This window comes from Euleptes europaea, chromosome 8 (assembly GCF_029931775.1).
Source record: "Euleptes europaea isolate rEulEur1 chromosome 8, rEulEur1.hap1, whole genome shotgun sequence".
In the NCBI taxonomy this organism is placed as follows: Eukaryota; Metazoa; Chordata; class Lepidosauria; order Squamata; family Sphaerodactylidae; genus Euleptes; species Euleptes europaea.
The window spans coordinates 24,561,399-24,583,069 of record NC_079319.1 but is presented as its reverse complement, the minus strand read 5'-3'; the positions used below and the strand labels follow the sequence as shown (position 1 = coordinate 24,583,069).

The following is a 21,671-nucleotide window of genomic DNA, read 5'->3' as shown; positions in this document are numbered from 1 at the left end:
AACACAATTACATCAGCTTCTCTCAGCTCTTTGTCAGTACTTCTCCAGCCCGTGCCAAAGCAGTTAAGAAGACAGCAGGCTGACTCTCAGACCTGGGAAATGTTCTTACCAAAGATTTTTCAGGAGGAGATGGATACAGACAACTTCAGGCACCAAACTTAAAGTGATAGGTGAACATAAAGCCTGACAAGGTATTCTGAAGAGAACGCCAGATGTACATGAAAGCTACTGAGAAGGTAGTTGAAAAGTCCATTCATAAAACTTTTATTCCACTTACATCAACTTAATACACATGTTCTTAACAGTTATGCTTAGATTGTTCATGAAAATTTTTCAGGAGACATTAAACAAAGCTAGCCATCATCTCAAGTTATTTCCCTGTTAACTATTTTTACAGCACATGCATGTTAGGCAAAGTATCAAAAAAAATCACAAAAGCAAAACCCTAAAAAAGTTAAATACATGGGTTTTTGTTTTACTGCTGTGCTCGATATACAGTGTAATTATGGATATCAAGCATTCATTTTTACTGCATCTTTACTTGTACATTTGTTCTTAGGTTGCCTAAACCATTTAAATACAAATAAATTGTGTAGCAAAAATAATGAAAGCAACAGCAGGAAACTTTACAAGTAATGGAATGTGAACCGTTTCTGCCCTTCCCTAAAGAAAATTCATTGGGTTAGCAAACCACCTTAAGGAACACTTTTCAGCTGCAATCAAAGATGTATACTTGTCCATAGTTTCCATAGATTTCACATGATTGACATGCAATATCCATGAGACAATATTGTCCTCTACTATGTGTTCCAGCTTTGAAGTACCCACATTCATTGCACCTGTGTGGCTGCAACCAATCATCCCTTTTTAACCACTGTGACAGACCAATAGGCAAGCAGTTTTCTCTTTGCTCAACATAGGAAGCTGTTTAATGTTGGCTTTTGTGGGAAGCCACAAAGTACCAAGAGTACTATGCCAAACATGTAAAACTTTTATAAAAATTCCACATCCCTATATTGGCCACCTTGGATGAACAAAAATTCCCCAAATGTTAACTGGCTCTATTCCCCTAATATTAAACATAAAACCACATGGGAAATATAGAAATCCAAATAGAAGTAACATAAACCTGTCATAAATCGTAAACAAAAACTATTTGTGGGACAGCATGGATGACAAATGGTCTACTGTGTAAATTTTAGAATGAGGCAGACAAATTGGAAGGCTGGTTAATTCTCCCCTCCTTCTCCCGCTTCAGCTTCGTCTCCCTGGGTGTCCGATGTCCACAACTGTTTAAGAAAAACACAACCATGTGTTATCAATTAAAGCTTTAGAACTAGTGTGAATAATCAAGCATACATCTCAGTAGTCGCTAAAAAACCTATGCATTTTTGAGATAAGGAATTTATTGACCTGAGTGGCCCAAACTAGCCTAATCTGGTGAATTCTCAGAAGCTATGTAGGGTCAGCCCTGGTTAGTACTTGGATGGGAGACCACCAAGAAAGCCCAGGGTTACTATGCATAGGCAGGCAATGGCAAACCACCTCTGAATGTGTCTTGCCTTGACAACCCTTAAAGGGTCACCCAAAATTGTATGCGGCTGGGTGGCACATTCCACCACCACCATACAGTTGAATGATGCAAAAACCATATTTACTTAGTTAATTCCGTCTAATTTTTTTTTATTTAACCCATGGTTGCCTAATAAATTAGGACTAAAGTACCTAGTCAATACTGCACTCCAACTGGAATCACTAAGATGATTACTGCTTTGCTTAAGCACAGGTTATTCACATACTTACTGTCAAATTGTCTCTCAGTAACTGCATTATTAGCGTGCTGTCTTTGTATGACTCTTCGCTTAACGTATCAAGTTCAGCAATGGCTTCATCAAAAGCCTATGATTAAAAACAGGACATTTAAACATGTAAAACTTACTAGCACTGTTTATATATTAATGTAATAATCAGACTCTTAACTTACAGTCTTTGCAAGGGAACAGGCTTTCTCCGGAGAATTCAGGATCTCATAATAGAACACGGAGAAGTTTAGAGCCAGACCTAATCTGATAGGATGTGTTGGCTGCATCTCTTTTTTGCTGATTTCAAAGGCTTCTTGATACGCCTGTTGCGACTGGTCCACTATCCCTTGAAAGACCAAAAGAGCAACAGTAAGTTAGCAATTGTTGATTGTAATGTGTTGAACACAGATCAATTCACAAGGCAAGATCAACAAAGCTTTGGAAAAAGATGTTTTAGAAGTTGTAAGAAGCATTCTCCAAGAGTACATTCTCCAAGAGTACATTTATGTACATGCCATACTTACAAATACTGAAAGCAAAATTAAGACAGTAAAGGTTATGCTGAACTAAACACTGATACCAAAACTAAGAATTTAATTGGATAACTTAAGCACATTACAATTTTAACAATTTTTTTACAATCATTAATGGATTGTATGTTACACTCAGCTAAGCATGCAGCCTTCCCCTGGGTAAAGAAGCTTGTTCTCCTGTGGAAGGAGCCTTCCTCCAAGGGCTACCTGCATACTTAGCTAACTGGACTGGTAGAATACAGTCCACTATATTCATGAGATGCTAATTTCTAGTACATAGCCAGTTTTCAGCCTCAAACCTAACAGCAGCCTCATCTTAAAGAACATTCAATAATTACCCTGCAGAAAACTGACACATTGCGCGGCCATTAACAGAAAAACAGGCTGGGAGTAGGATAACTGCTCCTGAACCAGCAACTGTCCAACCTCAGCTGAAACAAGAGATACTGGTTTGGCAGAAATGTTTGAAATAAGAAATAAGGGGTTAAACTTGTATCTTGGTGCACCATGAGGACTCCGGAGGATGCAGCTCATCTGTACACCCTTCCAGTAGCTTCCGCTTGAAAACACCAGAGATCACCACAAGCTCAATGGGCTTCTTGTTATTCCCATCTCTGAAGATCAGCGGGTACTTCTCAAGTAGCATTACAACACAGGAGTTTCAGGCAGCCCTTAAAGCACTGAAGGAGGTAAAGGATGCTCCCTCCGCTGGAAGGGCCAGGACAGCATATGATCAAAAGGGTGCCCCAGCAGTGAAGTGTCAGCTCCAACCAGAAAGTATCAGAAGTCAGGGATGTTAAGCATCTGTGTCAGGTGGTGGCGAATGCTATCCATTTATATTTAAATATTAACTGCAAGTAGAACAAACAATGGAAAAAGCAAGCAGGGGACTTTCTAGTATTTTGTGTTGATGCCAGATGTATGGCTGCCTGCCTTCTGACTTGGGGAGTGCCCTTGGTGCAACATGCCCTTGGTGCAACATGCTCCTGGCTCTCTGGGAATGGCACAATCCCTTGAAGCTGAGGAGGCTGACCTGGAAAAACTGATACATGGAAACATTTGTTGATGCTCCTATGCTAGCAGCAGGAGTGCTGTCATGGAAAATGATGATCTCAATGGAGGAAGTCATCATATTGAAAGACTGGAACCTATTCTTTGGATGATGAACAGGTGACCTCTTGCATCAAGGATATGCCTCTGATGGGAGGGGGCTCTTAGTAGTGGGCAATCTGATAAGTCAAAAGACGACTGCTTGGTGATCTGCCTGCCTGTCATGAAGGTTGTGGATGTCACATCTTGTATAAATAAGGTCTTAGGTAGTGCAGCAGAGGAGCAAGTTGCTGTGGTACATGTTGACATATTGGCAGGGGGTCCTAGAAGCTCTATTTAGGCTGCCATGTAAGGTTTTAAATTCTAGGACTGCCAGGGCACTGGCAGACAAATGAAGATGCTCACTGTGAAAATCAAGTGCCATCAGGAGAAGGGGTTCAGATTAGTTCCAAGCTGGTCAACATTTTGGTAAAAGCCAAGACTGTATATAAGGGATTGGCTGCACCTGAACCAATTGGGAACTAGACCCACTGAAGTTTAATGTTAAAAGGTTGCAGGACAGCATTTAAATGGATCCATGAGGAAAGTCAATAGGAATGGAGGAGCCTCTTGTTTGGGAAATTCACCTCCCAAGGTTGACGGTTAGCTTGTCAAATCATCTTAGTGGGATAAAGCAAAAGTAATGGATGAGTGATCAAATGACCTCCATCTAGAACAAAGCTGAAGGAAAAGCTATATACCATTAAGGCATTTTAAAACAGAGGGGAATGCCTCTGTGTGAAGATGGAACTGGAATGCTTAGTACTAGAAAAAGGCAAACCTGTAGAGGTCATATCTGAAACTAGGTAGAATGGGGAAAAGTCAGTGGAATACACTAATCCATTGTTATAAACTGAACAGGAAGGATAGGGAAGACTGTGCTAGTGGTGGTGAAGCTCTCTACAAGAGGGGACAAAGTAAAACTAGAATGCATAGGAGGAACTCACTCCCACACACAACTGGTGTCAGTGGAAACACCAAGGCCTGAAAATATACTTAAGTGCTCGGACTGCACCAATCGCTCTCTTGACCAATGTTGAGGGTGGTCCAAGGGTGGAGCAAGAGATCTGAAAGGCTACTGAAGTAGACCATGTTGTAATAATGGAGTGGGTGGGAGGACTTCCAATTATCCTCACACTGATTGTGTAAATGCTCAAATAATGACAGAGGATATTTCTAGACACGAACACTGTACCTGAGGACACTTAATTGTAGATCTGACTGGGGGCCCCAGGAATCATCCTAAGTCCGTGTTGGCGAACCTATGGCACGCGTGCCACTTCCGGCACGCGTAGCCCTCTCTGCCGGCACACGCGGTTCCTCCAAGCCGCTGGCCTTTCTGGCTCTGCCCCGCCCCAGGTGATCTCCAACCAATAGAGATCAGTTCCCCTGGAAAAAATTACCTCTATGGCAATTGGACTCTATGGCACTGAAGTCCTTCCCCAAATCCCGCCCTCCTCAGGCGCCACCCCAAAAACCTCCCACTCATGGCGAAGAGGAACTTGGCAACCCTAGCCTCTCCCTCTGGGCCCCCTCTGGGGGTGGTATTCAGGTTAAATTGCCGCATTGGCACTCGGCGATAAATAAGTGGGTTTTCGGTTGCAGTTTGGGCACTCGGTCTCTAAAAGGTTCGCCATCACTGTCCTAAGTAATACCTGAAATTCGGTGCAGGAGGTAAAGTGTTTCAAGGCAATAGTAATCATGGGGGTATAAAATTCAACATACATGTGCCTAGAAAGTTCACCATAGCCACATTAAATTTCAAAAGTAGAACCCAGAAAGATGAAGGGATTAGATTAGTTAAATGGAAAGTCATATGTCTTCAGGATGCTTTAATATTACTTTTCTTGCTGATCAGAAAGGGTAGAAACAATGTTACCTCCGCAAGCACCAATAAGGGAAACTAAGGTAACATGAATTTTGGCAAAAGAAACAAGACAGTAGTATGGTAAAAAAAAAAGGAATTTGAAGAGCATGCTGATAAAATTATCAGGACAATCAACAAAAACTTAACTGGTTAAGATAGAAGATGGGAACAACAGACACTTTTTGCAGTGTAGGGAAGTGAGCACTGGGGTCCTCAAGGGATCTGTTTTGGAATAAATGATCTGGGACTCAAGGTGAATAGTGAGGTAATGAAGCCTGCCAACTACACTAAATTGTTCACGATAGTAAAAACACAAGGGGATTGTGAGGAACTCGGAAGGACCCAACTGGTGAATTCACGGTAACAAAAACCAAAGCAATGAATCAGGGCAAAAAGATCTTAATTGCACATATATGCTGAAGGGAGTCTTAGCTAAGTGTGACAGACCAAGATGAGGACCACTCTTGCATTCTGCTGCACCCTCTTCCATCAGATCTGCCTATGGTTATTAATGTCTTGTTCATATTCATACTAAACTACAGCATCATACTGTATATGGGGCTACTTTTGAAGTGTGTTTGGAAGCTAAAACTGGTAGGAAAATACAATGCCCAAGCAGCTGGTTGATACAGGCCTCCATGAGCAAGCTACTGCAATTTTATTGCTTCTATACAGGTTGCCAATTAAGTTTCTGCAGCCAACAAAATGCTGGTTGTGACCTGTACATCCGAAGTCACCTGTGGCCAGAGAATCATTATCTTCCATACAGATTGGCCTGGGCAAGCAGATCTGAGGTCCATATACCCCACACTGTCAGACGTATACTGGATGATCAAAGGAAGGGGCCATGTCTCTATAACAGGGGTCTCCAATGTGGTGCCTGTGGATGCCCTGGTGCCCATCAAGTGTTTTTAGGAAGTGGGCGGGGACAAGTAGGGCTTTTGCCCAGCAAGGCTTCTGAATGGCTACTGAAGATTTGATGGCCTTTAAAAAATGTTGCTTTGGCAGCAGCTGCAAGCACAGCACAAGAATCTTAACTGTGTGACTGAAGTAGAACTGTGGCAATCATTTTGTGGATGGCTCCTCCCCTGCAGCAGCCATTTTGTGCTGCGCCCACCATGCCGTGTCATAATTTCACAGGTTCCTGCAGGCTAGATAACTTTGGGGACCCCTGCTCTAGAACAAAGCTGCTTAAACTGTGGGTCGCGAATGTGAATGTGGGACTCACAAAAAAATTGCTTTCGTCTTTAATAAATGGTAAAATTTTAAAATAATTTTCTTTATGATTTATTACCAGTAAATGTTTGGTTTGTATACCTATATACCCGGGGTCGTGTAAAAATTTCTCGTGTGAAAAGTGGTTGTAAGTGGGAAACGTTTAAGAAGCCTAGCTCTTCCTGGGTGTTTGCATGGCATTATCACCAGTTGAGTTTTGTCTGTTGCTTAAAAATGGGCCTTTTAAAAAGAACATTCAATTTGCATTGTAAAATAAGGTGGTGTTTTTTTTTTTTGCTTAACTATGGTACTGCCAGGCTTTGATAATGCTTTGATGCTACTGTTTTCTAGGTTTTGTGTTTTTGTGCCTGAACATCAACTCTAGAAATTTCAAAATTGAAACTCTGTGCAGGTGGAAAGCTCAGTGTGACACACAGAGAGTGCAAAGTAATAAATAAGTATTTCAAGGGTGACAAAATGGGGGAGGAAGGGAGGCAGCTTTCTGAACACGCTAAACAAAATTAAGTTCTGCTCTAGTATAAGGCACCCCAATAGTCTGCTGTCACGGCCAACAAATTAGAGTGCCCTGTTTGTGAACAGAATAATCGAGGTCACAACTACCTTTTGTTTTAAAAAGTAACATAATGATGCCAAGAAGAATGAAAATACTGCAACAGTACTTAGAACAGCTACCCAGTTTGCAGCTCACCTGTGGGGTAAAGCAGGCAAATGATACTTCCTTGTGCCTGCCTTCCCAGCTACTCCTCTTCCAAACTGGTACTAACAATTAAACCAAGACTGACAGTTGTATTTCTACACCTTGACAACAAGGTGGCTCTGATCATGCATTTGGGTTTCCTTTAGACAGCATAATTTTTTTTAGTTTTTGTAAGAAAAAAGTAAGTTGGACATTTGGAGAAGTGAGACCCAGAGGTACTCGTTGATGGAAAGGGGATGGTTTATCCTTATTGGAGCCAAGGTCGGACCTTGGCTCATTTATCTTAGCCTTTTTCTAAGACGGTAATTATGTTGTGTAAAAGCATAACACAAACACGCCAATAAGGCTAAAAGTAGCTGTGGCTGTAAGAAAAATATTTGGCTTTAACAGATTTTGCTACTGATCCTTACGCAGTTGGGTGCTGCTAGAACAAGTAATCTGTTATTAATGAGTCAGTAAAACTGCCATATCAGCATAAACTATGAAGGCATGCTAGGGAAGAAATAGGCAGAATTGGGGGCATGACAAACACTTGTCAGGGGTGCTCTAGGCTGATACTGCATTAAGCAGGGGGTTGGACTAGATGGCCTGTATGGCTCCTTCCAACTCTATGATTGGCGTATCCAGCTCTGCCAGGATTCTCTCATCCTCCATAGCCAAGTTTCATCGACCCCATCAGTGTAAACTTGCAACAGCAAAACAGCTATAAGTAAATACTTTCAAATATTCTCAAACAGACGTCAACTGAGATGTTGGGGAAATTGCCCCACCTTGTCTGTCCTCCACAGCCACACTGGAGAACAGGTTTCTGATTCAATCACAGCACATCAGCATAAGTATGTAGTAACACGACTCAGGAAATCACTCTGTCCTGATGACATGAATGAAAGGGTACGTTTGCACAGCACTCCCAACAACATCAACAAAAAATCAGAGAAAATTACAGGAAGGGCAGAAGAACACCACTTGTCTTCTCAATACCTTTTAAGATTCTACCTCAGGATGCTAGGTAAACACTCAAATATGAACCTAAACTCCATTCTTGTAACTAGAAAGGCAAGGCGAGAGAGGGGGGGGAGAGAGGGAAGATGCATCACACCTCAAAGCTGAACATCACCCTCCTCTAAGCTATGTCACAAAAAGACTAATGCTCAGACCATCCCAATGTTCATGGGCACAGGGTATCTCCCACCACTCTACTGTAACTGGGGGAGATTGTAGTGGTTTCACAGCCCTCCCTTACTCAACACCTAACAGCTGTGTTCTCTAGAGAAAATGGGTAAGTAAGCTGTTTTTAGAAAAGGGGCCCAGTTGCGCCCCACCCCAAATCCATGCCAGGGAGAAAGCTTGGCTTAAAAGTCTTCTTATAGGCGTTTTAGTTTTCTTTGTGGTGAGAATTATTTGTATGGAAGAGCTTTAATCATTCCTGCAGTCAGTGGTCCAGCCCATACACAGGTTTTACCTCTCAGTGAAATCCAAGAAGAGCGCATTCCTCTTTGCAGGATTATCAGCCAGTAGCCAGAGGTACAAGAGGAACTGCAAATGATGCTGCTTGCAATTCCAGCCTGTGAATACTATTCTGACAACATTCTCCTCTAGCAATTTAACCCCCAAAAGCAGGTATCAGCAGGAAGATGAGGGAAGTACACATTCAGTGGGAGTACAGGGAGATGACAGAATGGGAAAGCATCTTCTTGCACAACTGCTAGTGAGCACTTAAATGTGGGCAATCTGGTATTTAGTTCTGTTGTGTGTCTGGTATTATTCTGTCATCATATTAGGTATTTCTCTCAATAGAGGACTATATTTCTGGTCTCATTGCTAAGTGATAAGCTTGTTAGAAAACCTTGGCTTACAGAGAGATGTTAGAATACGCCCTGTTCCAATTCTGAGCCATTATTATATGGAATATATCCACATAGTAGCTGAAGAAGTGATGGTGCACAAAACGACTTGGTCCGGGACAATTGTCATCCGTCAGTGTCTTCTAATGCGGACCACATCACTGATTAAGAACACATCTGTGAACTATGTTTTGGATTACCCGTTTCTACAAAATATTTATGCAACTGCGTGGTGTTTAGACCTTCATCGAACACCTTGGACTATTGCCCAGTTTAGGTTGCTGACAGTACTTGGTATCGTTTGCAGAAGGCTTTAATTAGGGGTTTCATTTATCCATATAATTGGTTGTATTTATACAGTGGTGTGGTTTTTCTATTGATTGTATGGTTATTGTGGTACTTTATGTCACACATACTTGCCTATGATGTGGAATAAGTTACTTTAAAGGATGATCATATGTGACTGGAATATACCAGGAATAGTGTATGCAACATTTCAAAGTGTTGTGCTGAATTGTTACAGCTCAGCTATTCAATGTAGCTTTCAAAAGAGGACCGTGCTTATTCATTCGCCAATGAGAACTTACTCTTTGTATCAGTGCTTTTAAAGCAGCAGTTTTCTGATCCAAAACACAGCATTTCAGTATCATTCCCCCCGCCCCACACACTGAATTATCCCATTCCACACATATTCACTACAAGTTTGATACTAAGAAATCAATGCACTGTACCTTTCTTGTCATCACCAGCGGCAACCTCAGCCAAGTAACGGTAGTAATCTCCTTTCATTTTCAAATAGAAAACTTTGCTTTCTGCTTGCGAAGCATTCGGAATCAAGAACTTTTCCAAAAGAGACTAAAATTGAAAATAAAGAGGGTCAGCATGCTATACACAATGACAAGGTAGCCTGTTATATTCTAGGGAAAATTTCCAATCAGTGGTACCCTAAGAAATCATTCCTACAGTTTACAGCATCTTGAAACCTGTAGACAAAAGTAGGCAGCTGTTATTTTGGTTGGTCTAAGAAGGTATTACATGGCTTTTATTTCTGAAAGCTGCGGATAGACTAACCTTGCCAAAAAAAACCCTATATTATTTTTTACACTAGCTGCCTGCGCATTTAAGCTTGCTCAAGTTAAACATTTGTGGCCTGAAGAACTCAAAACCAATTTACCTTTCCCTGCTCGTTCACAGAGAATTCTTGCTGTACAAATAGCTATTTACACACATGATTACACCACAAAGGCCACAACCACAATCACTTCCCACACAATCAAGACAAATGCGTTTTTCTTTTACATGTGTTTTAGCACAAATACAAGCAGCAGTATTAATGCCTATTTGGCAACCCGATTCTATGCTACTACTTTAGATCAGGGGTGGGGAACCTCAGGCCCGGGGGCCGTATGTGGCCCCCGAGGACATTTTTTGTGGCCCTCGGGAGCTCCGGGAACCCTGCTGCGGAGGTGGGGCGCAGGGTGGCCCTCCCCGAGGGTGTTCCTGGGGCCACGGCTTACAGCGCCCTTGTAGCGCCCTTTGGTCCTCCTCTCACTGACTGTTGGTTGTTGGTCGGCGAGAGGGGAGGGGGAGGGACTCTTCCCCCAAGGCTGCCCCCTACAGCTGCGGTGTGCAGGAATGCTGCGGCACATTGTAAGCCCCTCTCGCTGCCTGTCGACTGCTGAGCAGCGGGGGGGGGGGAGAGAGGCTGGCGGCTCCTGGCAGCAGAGCATGCATGCAGAACCAATTGGGCTTGGGGAGGGCTTTTATGGACTCTGGGGGGGGGGAGGTGCACGAAGACTGGGGCCCGGTTGCTTGGTGCTTTGTGCGCCGCTGGGTGTGTGTGTGTGGGCGGGGGAGGTGGGGTGGCTGGGGCCCGGTCGCGCAGGCCGGCATGTGCGTGTGTGTGTGTGTGTGTGTGGGGAGGTTTTTCTCTCTCCCTCTTTTTCTGTCACTCTCCTTTCTCTCCCTCTCTTCCTCCCTCTTTTTCTGTCTCTTTCTTTGTCTCCCTCCGTCCTTTTTTTTCTTTCCCTCTGTCCTTTTCTTTCTTTCTCCCCCTCTCTCCATTTCTTTCTTCCTTTCTCTCTCTTTCTCCCTCCCTCCCTTTTCCTCTTTCTCTGTTTTCCTTCCTCCCTTGCCAATCGACTGTGGGCTGCGCCCCCCTGGCGCCTCGTTTTCTGGGGCCCACCGCTGGCTGCCCTCCCACCTGGGAGGGGGGAATGGGGGCGCCCTGCAGGCCTTCTCTGGGTGGCCTCCCCTGGGGTTGCCAACCTCCAGGTGGTGGCTGGAGACCTGGCAACCCTAGCCTCCCCCCCCCACTGGGAGATCTACACCTGGTATGGCCCCCGAAATATGTTATAAATGCGCAAATGGCCCTTGGCAGGAAAAAGGTTCCCCACCCCTGCTTTAGATGGTGTAGCGTAAGCTATTAAGCAGGGACAGGGAATGAAAAGTAAGGAACATGGCTCCATGTGCTTTTTAAAGCCCTAAAAGACTAACGCTTACTACAGAGTGATAGCTTGGAATTGCTTTAGAACAGTGCTTCGCAAAGTGGGCAGTACCACTTCCTGGGGGGCGGTGGGATTACCTAGGGGGGCACTAAGAGGCAAGAGGGCAGCAGGGGGGCACTAGAGGTGGGCCCCTTCAACTGTGTTGTTCACTACTATACAATAGATCAAGCTATGGCACCATGCTGGCAAATTTGGTGGAAACCATCAAAAAAAAATTCCAGACTTGGAAGAGCTGATACCACTGGATCAAGTTCATCAGTTTTGTTGAATAAATTTCAACTTAAAAGTTTTAATTTGATTTTGAGTAATGTGCAATTAATTGTTACTGTTTTGAAATTTTATTGTTATTATCGAAGAGGAGAAGACTGAGAGGAGATATAATAACCATGTTCAAGTACTTGAAGGGATCGTCATATAGAGGAGGGTGCCGAGTTGTTTTCTGTTGCTCAAGAAAGTTGGACCAGAACCAACGGGTTGAAATTAAATCAGAAGAGTTTCCGTCTAGACACTAGGAAGAATTTTCTAACAGTTAGAGAGGTTCCTCAGTGGAACAGGCTTCCTCAGGAGGTGGTAAGCTCTCCTTCCCTGGAGGTTTTTAAGAAGAGGTTAGATGGCCATCTGTCAGCAATGATGATTCTGTGACCTTAGGCAGATGATGAGAGGGAGGGCATCTTGGCCAACTTCTGGTCACTAGGGGTGTGGAGGGGGGAGGTAGTTGTGAATTTCCTGCATTGTGCAGGGGGTTGGACTTGATGGCCCTGGTGGTCCCTTCCAACTCTATGATTCTAATATCTCCTGAAGACCACTGTTTATAATTCTAGTCTCTTAAATTCCTCCCTAGCCCATTCTATTTAGAAGACTTACCATAAGCCCGCCCCTTCAGGTGCCAGCCATTCTAATATCAGATTTGTTAACTGGATAAGTATCATAAACCCATTGATGTTTCATCCTATCACCCCACAGACCAGGGGTGTCGAACTAAATTGTTATGAGGGCTGGATATGACATCATTGTCTCTTAGCCGAGCTGGGCCATGCCTTGCCAGCCCAGATTGAGAGTGGGGGGTTGGGTGGCTGCCTTGGCTGGCTCATGAGCAGGATAAGAGCTCTCAAGGGGCCAGATCCGTCCCTTGGGCCTTATGTTTGACACCCCTGCCAGATACTTTAAGTAGCTGCCCACAGTGTGAATATCTAACCTTTAGAAGATAATTCATGCACTCATTCTTATTGCTGTAGCTAAGTACCAACCTCTTCAAAAGAAACTTAGTCAGCGGCTGCTTTTTCATGAGCTGTATCCTGGACACACTGAGTAATGATGATATTAAACAATCACATGGGCTGGGACTGATCACAGAATCAGCACCCCTCCCTTTCCAGTGAGGTATTAATTCTGTTTTTAGGACCTATGCAATGGATAAGGCTCAAAGTAGCTGGGATAGCTGCACACATTATTCCAGCTAGAGAAACCTCACCCAGAATAATGCTTCTCAAGTAGCTATGGTAATGTCTGAAGGACCTCTAGAACTCTTGCATCCTCCATGGGTTGGAGCCACACTAAACTGGCAATTTATGCCAAATTTCTCTTTTCTTGTTGGAGACAGCCCCCACCTTACTCTTCAGAGTCCCCAATCCCCTGGGAGCGGCATTTTACAAAGATCAGTGGGAGGGGAGAGGCAGGAAAGCTCTGGTCCTGATAGGAAATTTAGTCTAGATCAAACCCTGTGTAAGGTGATAGTCATGGAAGCACTGAGGCATTCAACTACTTTTAGCATGATCAGCTTGCTTGCAAATTGTCAAATACAAAAGAATTGAAGTGACTTAGTTTTATGATAAAAAGGCGCAATTAAGATGCAACAGCTGGCTATTAGAAAAAGATTTAGTGTGTTTTTCCCAACTTTCTAGCACTTTTGCATTAAATTCATATCTAGCCCAAGGTTCCCCAATGTGGCACCCGTGGCACCCACCAGTACTTCTCTTAGTGCCCACTGAGCTCTCCAGAAAGTGGCCAGTGCTACTGTATGGCAGGTCTTGTTACTGGCTGCCCTCTTTCAAATGAAAGGGGTTTCCACTGAATAATCAGGAAGACTGATAAGCACTTGGGTTTTCCTTAGTCAGTGTGTGGGTCTACTCCCCTTCAGGATTTCCTCCTTCCTAGGAGGTGTCAACAGGGAGGTATTTCATTTGGCCCCTCCTCCAGAGGCAGCCTTTTTTTTTTTTTTTAGGGTGGTGCTCACCATCCTTTCTCAAAATTGCACAGGTGCCCACAGGCTCAAAAAGGCTAGGAACCCCCGATCTAGCCACTGATCGCTGGAATAAGAGTTAGACAACCTGAATATTATTATGCCTTCACTGTCAATTTGCAAGTGGGCTAATGTGCAATTCTTACAGCATGCAATCCTGTGGCACACACGCATGCCTACCAGAACTCAAATCCTCTTCTCAGAAGGTACTCCTAAGAACCAGTGGATAGAATTTTTAACAAGCAGTTTAAGGGGTAGGCACAGAAGGTGCTAAAAGGGTAGTTGCTACCAAATACACCAAGTTGATCATTTTCCTGTATGAAACCTGGTGCCAGCAATACCAACTAAGCCTTTCAGTAAGATCAACTACCACTTAAGAGCTGATCATATATTTAGCTGAAGAAGTCTAACCCTATTTAACTCACATTCTCATCCAATCAAAGTTAGTACAGCTTTTCTTTTTAGGTAGCTGCAGATTTATTATTTAGAACATTTATTTGCCATCTTCTCCAGGAACCTGCCTGAGACAGCTAACAAAATAAAATAAAATAAAAACATTGAAAGATAAAATCCAATAATAAAAGGCCTCAGCCCAGCATAAAAACATAAATCATAAAAGCCAACCACAGATAGCTTTAAACAGTCTACAGGCTACAAACATGTTTTTAAAAAAATCAAACAATTAAAAGCCAGGGTAAACAGAAACACTCTGGCCTGATGCCTAAACAAAATCCATGTAGGTGCCAGGTGAGCCTCAAGGGGGCAGGCACCCCACAAATGAGGTGTCATTACCTGAAAACCCCTGTCTCTGGTTGCTACCCACTGCCCCTCTGAAGATGCACATACATAGAGTGGGGCTTGTGAAGACCTGCCAGGATCTTTAAAAAGTGCTCCTTCCAACTGATAACCTATATAAGCTATCCTGGTGGTGTTCTAACACTGCCTGGATGAAAAAGTAGACTAGCTTTCACACTCTCATCCTCTTCTACAAAAAACTCTCACAAAAAAAGATGCCCACATCAACAGTGAGGAGACCTCTTGCAATATGTGACATCAAAGAAAAGCTTCAACTATTTGAACAGCACAGATTAGGAAAATAACCCTCACAGAGCATAAAATAATTTGAAAAGCACACCTATAGAAAAACAGCAAATGAATTTAAAGTACACGTAGCACAGCTTTGACCAACTTGCACCAAACAATTAAGTGCAACAGCCAGGGTAGATCTGATTTAAATCACTAGTCAGTAAGACTAGATTTAAATCATGATTTTCTATATAAAGACTTGTGGAGTATTCTGTTCTAAAGGTTTCACTTTCATTTTTACTATCTGCCTCTCCATTCTCACACTTAGCTCCTTGTGCAGATCTATTCCACTCCAAACAATCTTCTATTCATTGAACTTCTTGAATCTTAGCACTTAAGAGGTAAAGGGTTGATTCTGTGTACATAGATTTGCAAAGGAACAATGGGATTAAGGTCTTTTTCTCAACTGTATGTTTTTTTTATAACATTTTTGCTGTGAAGAAGAGCATAATATCTACAGACACAAATTCTGTTTTGAGAACTGCAAAATCAAGCATTTGTGATAATATTTTCTAGACAGAAAAACTGCCCAAAATAATCTTACAGAAACCTCTGGAAGAGCTTGACATTGTGAATGGGTTAATGGAATTTATTTACCAAAAATGAATATACAGCCTCATGCTACATAATTAAAAACTAGTTCTCATTTCATGATGAATAAGCTTTGGAATATAATGTACCTTAAATAGAAACCTAGATAGGTATTTTCCTCAAAATGCATTTTATTTTTTAAAAATCTGACTTACATAAAACGTCCTTTTTGAAAAAAATCACTGATTATCCACCCTAGCAACAGCAAAAGTAGACAATTTTTCAGCAAGTGAAGCTGAGTAGTACAATATGCAGAATACCACATCAACTCCTCAGTACTATGCAAAGAACTAGGGGTCCCCCCAAAGGCTTTGGAAAGCTCATTATATCCATTAATTACACAAGGGTAAAATGATGTGGCCTTGGCTATACTGATTTTTTGAAACTCAAGCCTAGCACAATAAAGAAGTGTTTAGGCAGAATGAGAACATAGTGAATGATACAACAGGGTTTACACAGTAAAACATGGACAAGTGAAAGACATAAGGAGCCATGATGGAATCTGGACTAAAACTGAATAGGGAGGAGATAATGAATACTAACTGGCACCTCACATTCTGTCAAACTATGCACAGGCTCTTTAAAATGGATTAGAGAACACACACACAGGCTTCTGCAGACTTCCTTCTGAAACCTTTATTCACTGCAATAGGTTCTGTAGGATTTGCCTAATTACAGAACCAGAATTTATGAAATATGTATGTCCAACAATATGCCTCTACAATGGTGGATCAGCACTTACTACCTGTGGACAGCACTCCAATCTACAATCAAAGAACACCACATTCATAAGTACATAAGAAAAGCCCTGGTGGATCAGACCCAGGTCCATCAAGTCCAGCCTGTCTGTTCACACAGTGGCCAACCAGGTGCCTCTAGAAAGACCACAAAAACAAGGTGCTTGCAGCAGCATCCTGCCTGTGTTCCACAGTACCTAATATAATGGGCATGCTCCTCTGATACTAGAGAGAATAGGTATGCAGCATGACTAGTATTCATTTTGACTAGTAGCCATTGATAACCCTATCCTCCATGAACATGTCCACTCCCCTCTTAAAGCCTTGCAAGTTGGCAGCCATCACCACATCGTGGGGCAGGGAATTCCACAATTTGACAATGTGTTGTGTGAAGAAATATTTCCTTTTATCTGTTTTGAATCTCTCACCTTCCAGCTTCAGCAGATGTCCCTGTGTTCTAGTATTATGAGGGAGAAAAGCTTCTCCCTGTCCACTCTCTCCATACCATACATAATTTTACAGACCTCTATGGTGTCTCCCCTTAACAGTCTTCTTTCCAAGCTAAAGAGTCCTAAGCGTTTTAACAGCTCCTCATAGGGCAGTTGCACTATCCCCCTGATCATTTTGGTTGCTCTTTTCTGCACCTTCAAGTTCTGCAATATCTTTTAGGTGTGGTGACCAGAACTGTACACAGTATTCCAAGTGTGGTCTCACCATAGATTTGTACAAGGGCAGTATGATAGCAGTTTTATTCTCTATTCCTTGTCTAATTATGGCCAGCATGGAATTTGCCTTTTTCACAGCAGCCGCACACTAGGTTGACATCTTCATCAAACTATCCACTATCACCCTGATATCTCATTTTTGGTCTGTCACTGCCAGCACAGATCCCATCAGTGTATATGTGGTTGGCATTTTTTACCCCAATGTGCATCACTTTACACTTACTCACACTGAATATCATTTGCCATTTTATTGCCCATTCCTCCAGTTTGGAGAGATCCTTTTGGAGCCCTTCACAGTCTGATTTTGTTTTAACCACCCTAAATAATTTGGTGTCATCTGCAAACTTGGCCACCTTACTGCTCACTCCCAGCTCCAGGTCACTGATTAACAGGTTGAAAAGCACCGATCCCAACACAGATCCCTGAGGGACCCCACTGCTCACATCCCTCCATTGATTCCTACTCTCTATTTTTCTTTTGCTATTTTTCAGCCACACTCAATCCATATGAGGACTTGTCTTCTTATCCCATGTCTATGTAGTTTGCTTAGCAGTCTTTGGTGGGGAACTTTGTCAAAAGCCTTTTGGAAATCTAAATACACAATGCCCATAGGGTCCTTTCTGTCCACATGCTTACTGACACTTTCAAAAAACTCTAAAAGGTTAGTGAGACAGGAGCTACCTTTGTAGAAACCATGGTAGTTTTTGCTCAGCAGGGCTTGCCCTTCTATATGCTTGACAAGGCTATCTTTAATAATGCTTTCCATCAATTTACCTGGAACAGATGTTAAGCTAACTGGCCTGTAATTTCCTGGGTCCCCCCGGAACCTTTTTTTTTTTTTTTAATAAATGGGTGTTACATTGGCCATTCTCTAGTCCTCTGGTACAGAGGCTGATCTTAGGGACATTACATATCACTGTTAGAAATTCAGCAATTTCCCATTTGAGTTCTTGAAAAACTCTAGGATGAATACCATCTGGTCCCGGTGACTTGTTAGTTTGCAGTTTGTCTAGACATTCTAGAACTTCCTGCCTTGTTACCATAATTTGCCCCAGTTCCTCATTCTCCCCTCCCCAAAACATCTGTTCTGGAAAAGGTATCTGCCCTATATCTTCAACAGTGGAGACAGATGAATGAGAAGAATTCATTTAGTTTCTCAGCAATTGCTTTATCCTCCCTTAGTGTTCCTTTATTCCCATTGTTATCCTATGGTCCCACTGCTTCCCTAGCTGGTTTCCTGCTCCTAATGTACTTAAATAATTTCTTATTCGCGTTCCAATTTTTCTTACCAGTCACAAGAACTACATTTTAAGAGCAAAACTTAACAATTGAACACAGAGACCCTTAACCTGTGTGTCTCCCGTCAACATCCAAAGTAACAGTGGGAGACATGTGCAGGAGTGAAGCAGCTTATGGGGGGTACAGACATACACATCCTGAGCTCCTCCATACCTGGCAGATTTAGGGAGAACCAGGAAAGAGAGCAAGCAGATGATACTGGCATGCCTCCTTGTTAAGGTGAAGTCAACAGTGCTAGAACAATGCCCCCTCTGTATTAGCATCTACTCTCTACAGCCAACTTTGACAAGTATTACAAAAAGGAAACTCCCTTACAGAGAAAATGTATAAAACCTTTCTTTGAAGACTAGTGTCAGGTAACTAAAGAGTAATATCCTATGTACTTTTCCATTCATCTTAGCAAATTCCCATCCTCACTGCATTCTCTGTCCCATGTGGCTTTTTCCATGTGGGTCCTACAATCAATCCCCAGCACCTTTTGGGTGGTTATAACCTCTCGCCAGTAGAAAAGACAACAGGCTCCAACCTTACTATTTTATTCAGATACAAAGCATTTCTGGCAATATTTTTGAACCTATTTTTACACTGTTAAATAATTAAAATTCAAAATATTAAGATCTGACCAACCTCTCCTGGTACCTTAAAGACATGGAAGAACATTGTTAAATGAAGGGCCTACTCTATGCTGGAAATCCCACTGACTGCATATTTATTGCCCCAAGTTAGATGATTTTCTTGAGCGCAGATAAGAACATGTGCACTCTTATGGTTGATTCAACTGATGGGCCACTTTCCCGTGAACAATCAAAAGACTGTCAGCAATTTGTTCACAGTTGTTAAATAAGCCATACTGCATCCAATCTCCTCACTTGTGACTTTAGCACATGACTCTTCCATAACAGTCAGGGTTGCCAACTTCCAGGTGGGGCCCAGAGATCCTCCTAGACTTATAAATCTCCAGACTAGAGAGGTCAGTTCCCATGGAGAAAAGGGCTGCTTTAGTGGGTGGATTCTGTGGCATCATAGCCCTGCTCTCTCCCTTTCCCCAAATGCCAACCTCAAATCTCCAGGGATTTTCCAAGCTGGAGTTGACAAACCCTAATGACAGAGGTTTGCAACCTATGGCTCTTTAAAAAAGAAGATGAAATATCTGAAGGCTTTTTTATATTGGAGATGTAGGTAGAATGCTATACTAATCAGAATGTGAAGGGAATGGGAAGCAAAGATTATTATGGGACCAAAGAGCTTCTATGAGATGATTTCCCTTAGTGAAAGGGAAATGACAGAGGTGAACAGCTGCCAATAATCCAAGTGTGAGCCATGTGCAGGTTTATGCCAGTGCACCAAAATAATTGTGCTGGGTGCTCCTGTATATTAATTAATTATTCAGAGCTCATATGGGAAACTTCATAATAAACGACTCTCAACATCCAGTGTTAAGTTGTATATTCTCAAATATGCAAACAGGCTCTTTTATACAGGCTCTTTGTTGATCACTTGTTTCATCACAATGTGGCTCTTCAGTTATGAAAGGCTGTTGACCCCTGTTCTATAATGCACTTTATTAATGCAGAAGTCAAGCTGAAAACTTGAAGCTTTTCTAAACCCAGCTTTAAAAGAACAGGACTTGATTCTTACTAGCTTTCTCCTGTTGAGCTAAGCTTGCCTACTTACACAATTGCCTTCTGCTTTTAGCATACAAATAAAAGCCAATCTATTTCTCCTAATGTACTTTCCATTTATAATGATGCTTACACTATGAGAGAACACAATATGAAACCCAATATGAAGCCCAAACACATATTACAGGCCATATCCTAAAAATCACACTGATGTAATGACAGAGCTATGTGCCATTATCACATTTCCATTGACAGTGTATTACCAAAAATAATGGCAGCAGGAGGCACTCTCCTGCATTATTACCTTAGCACCTCTATTTCATTTGCTGGTGTTCTAAAGCTGTCCCGGATCTTTCCATTGGTATTCTAAAGCTGTCCTTGAGCTTCCATTCTAGCTAACATGGACTCTCTCAGCTTTGTCCTAAACTAGCTTTTCATTCCACTCTGAAGAACTTCTCAGTCACAGGTTTATTTGTAACAGCATCGTTTCCTCCTTCCCAGCACCATTTTATCCCCTCAACTAATAGTGATTTATTCTACATTTATTCAGATCTTAAAACCCATTAAAATTAACAAAAACAAATCATTAAAATGATTTAAAACCAGATCTAAAATACCCACCAAAAACAAAAACAATTAAAACAATGGGCAGGAAGGAAGTATCACTGAGGGAATCCAAATGAAAACAAAAAGTCTTCACTCACTGGCAGAAGATGGCCATAGGTGCCTAACCAAGAAGACCATCTCCTGGGTTGCCACCTGCCTAATCTCAGAAGGTGGGGGCACTTGAAGCAGGGCCTCAGAATATGATGGCAGTGGTCAGTTAATCTCAAAGTCTTTCAGGTATGTTGGCCCCAAACTATTCAGAGCTTTAAAGGTCAACACCCAGCACCTTGAATTGTGCCAGAAAAGACTGGGAGCCAGTGTAGATAGGCTAAGACTGCAGTGATATGGTAGGCTAAGACTGGAGTGATATGGTATCTATGACCCACTCCAGCATTCTGCATCAAATAAACTTTCTGAACACTTTTCAAGAGCAACCCCACATACAGCACACTGCGGTAACCAGGTTACGCACCACAGTGGCCAGATCTTTTCTTACCAAAATATTAGGAAGGAGAAACGTAACATGCTGCCTAATCATAAAATACATACTTCTGTCAATTTAGAAAATAACCTAGATTATCAAATTACATCCTTGACTTTAGGAAGTAGTTCAGATCTAGCAGATATGACTTTGGAGGTGTCCGTCCCCCCCGCTTAAGGTATAATTTTGCAGGTGACTGAAACAGATTTTTCCAGCAAGCTGCTTCCTGTAAGGTTTCTTCACAATCTTCAACTGATCTGTTAAATTGAAAGAATCTGCCTGAAATTTTTAGCCAACCTTTTTAAGCGTTCAGGTTTTCCATATGCAGAGGCTAACAATGCATTAATAGACATTATCTGGGGATTTCAGTAATTATACTATTGAAAGTGAATTGCAGTGTTAATGTTCTTTGTCCCTTCTGACAAATTAGAACACTTCACTTGTCCCAAAGAGATCAATTGCTCATTAACTGTAGTAAGCCAAGGATAAAAATGCATGAACTTGTTCCTTAAAGTTCATAAAATGCATGAACTTGTCCTTCAGTGTTACTCCTCTGAAGATGCCTGCCACAGCTGCGGGCGAAACGTCAGGAAAGAAAATACCAAGACCACGGTTACACAGCCCGGACAACCTACAAGAACCATTGTTCCTTAAAGGTTATCACTCCTCCCAAATACATCAAAATAACACAGCTTTTTTTCTAAAACTTT

General features: G+C 42.2%; 1 protein-coding gene across 1 annotated transcript in view; it reads right to left on the bottom strand.

The window, feature by feature from the left end:
• Positions 1 to 248: 248 nt before the first annotated feature.
• Positions 249 to 21,671, bottom strand: part of YWHAZ (tyrosine 3-monooxygenase/tryptophan 5-monooxygenase activation protein zeta) — a 31,028-nt gene continuing 9,605 nt past the window's right edge. Inside the window, exons 3-6 of the mRNA XM_056854250.1 lie at positions 9,800 to 9,923; positions 1,985 to 2,148; positions 1,804 to 1,899; positions 249 to 1,289 (exon numbers count right to left, since the gene is read on the bottom strand). Of these exons, the coding sequence (XP_056710228.1) occupies positions 1,230 to 1,289; positions 1,804 to 1,899; positions 1,985 to 2,148; positions 9,800 to 9,923 (444 nt within the window). The 3' untranslated portion in view covers positions 249 to 1,229. The remainder of the gene's footprint in view (positions 1,290 to 1,803; positions 1,900 to 1,984; positions 2,149 to 9,799; positions 9,924 to 21,671) is intronic.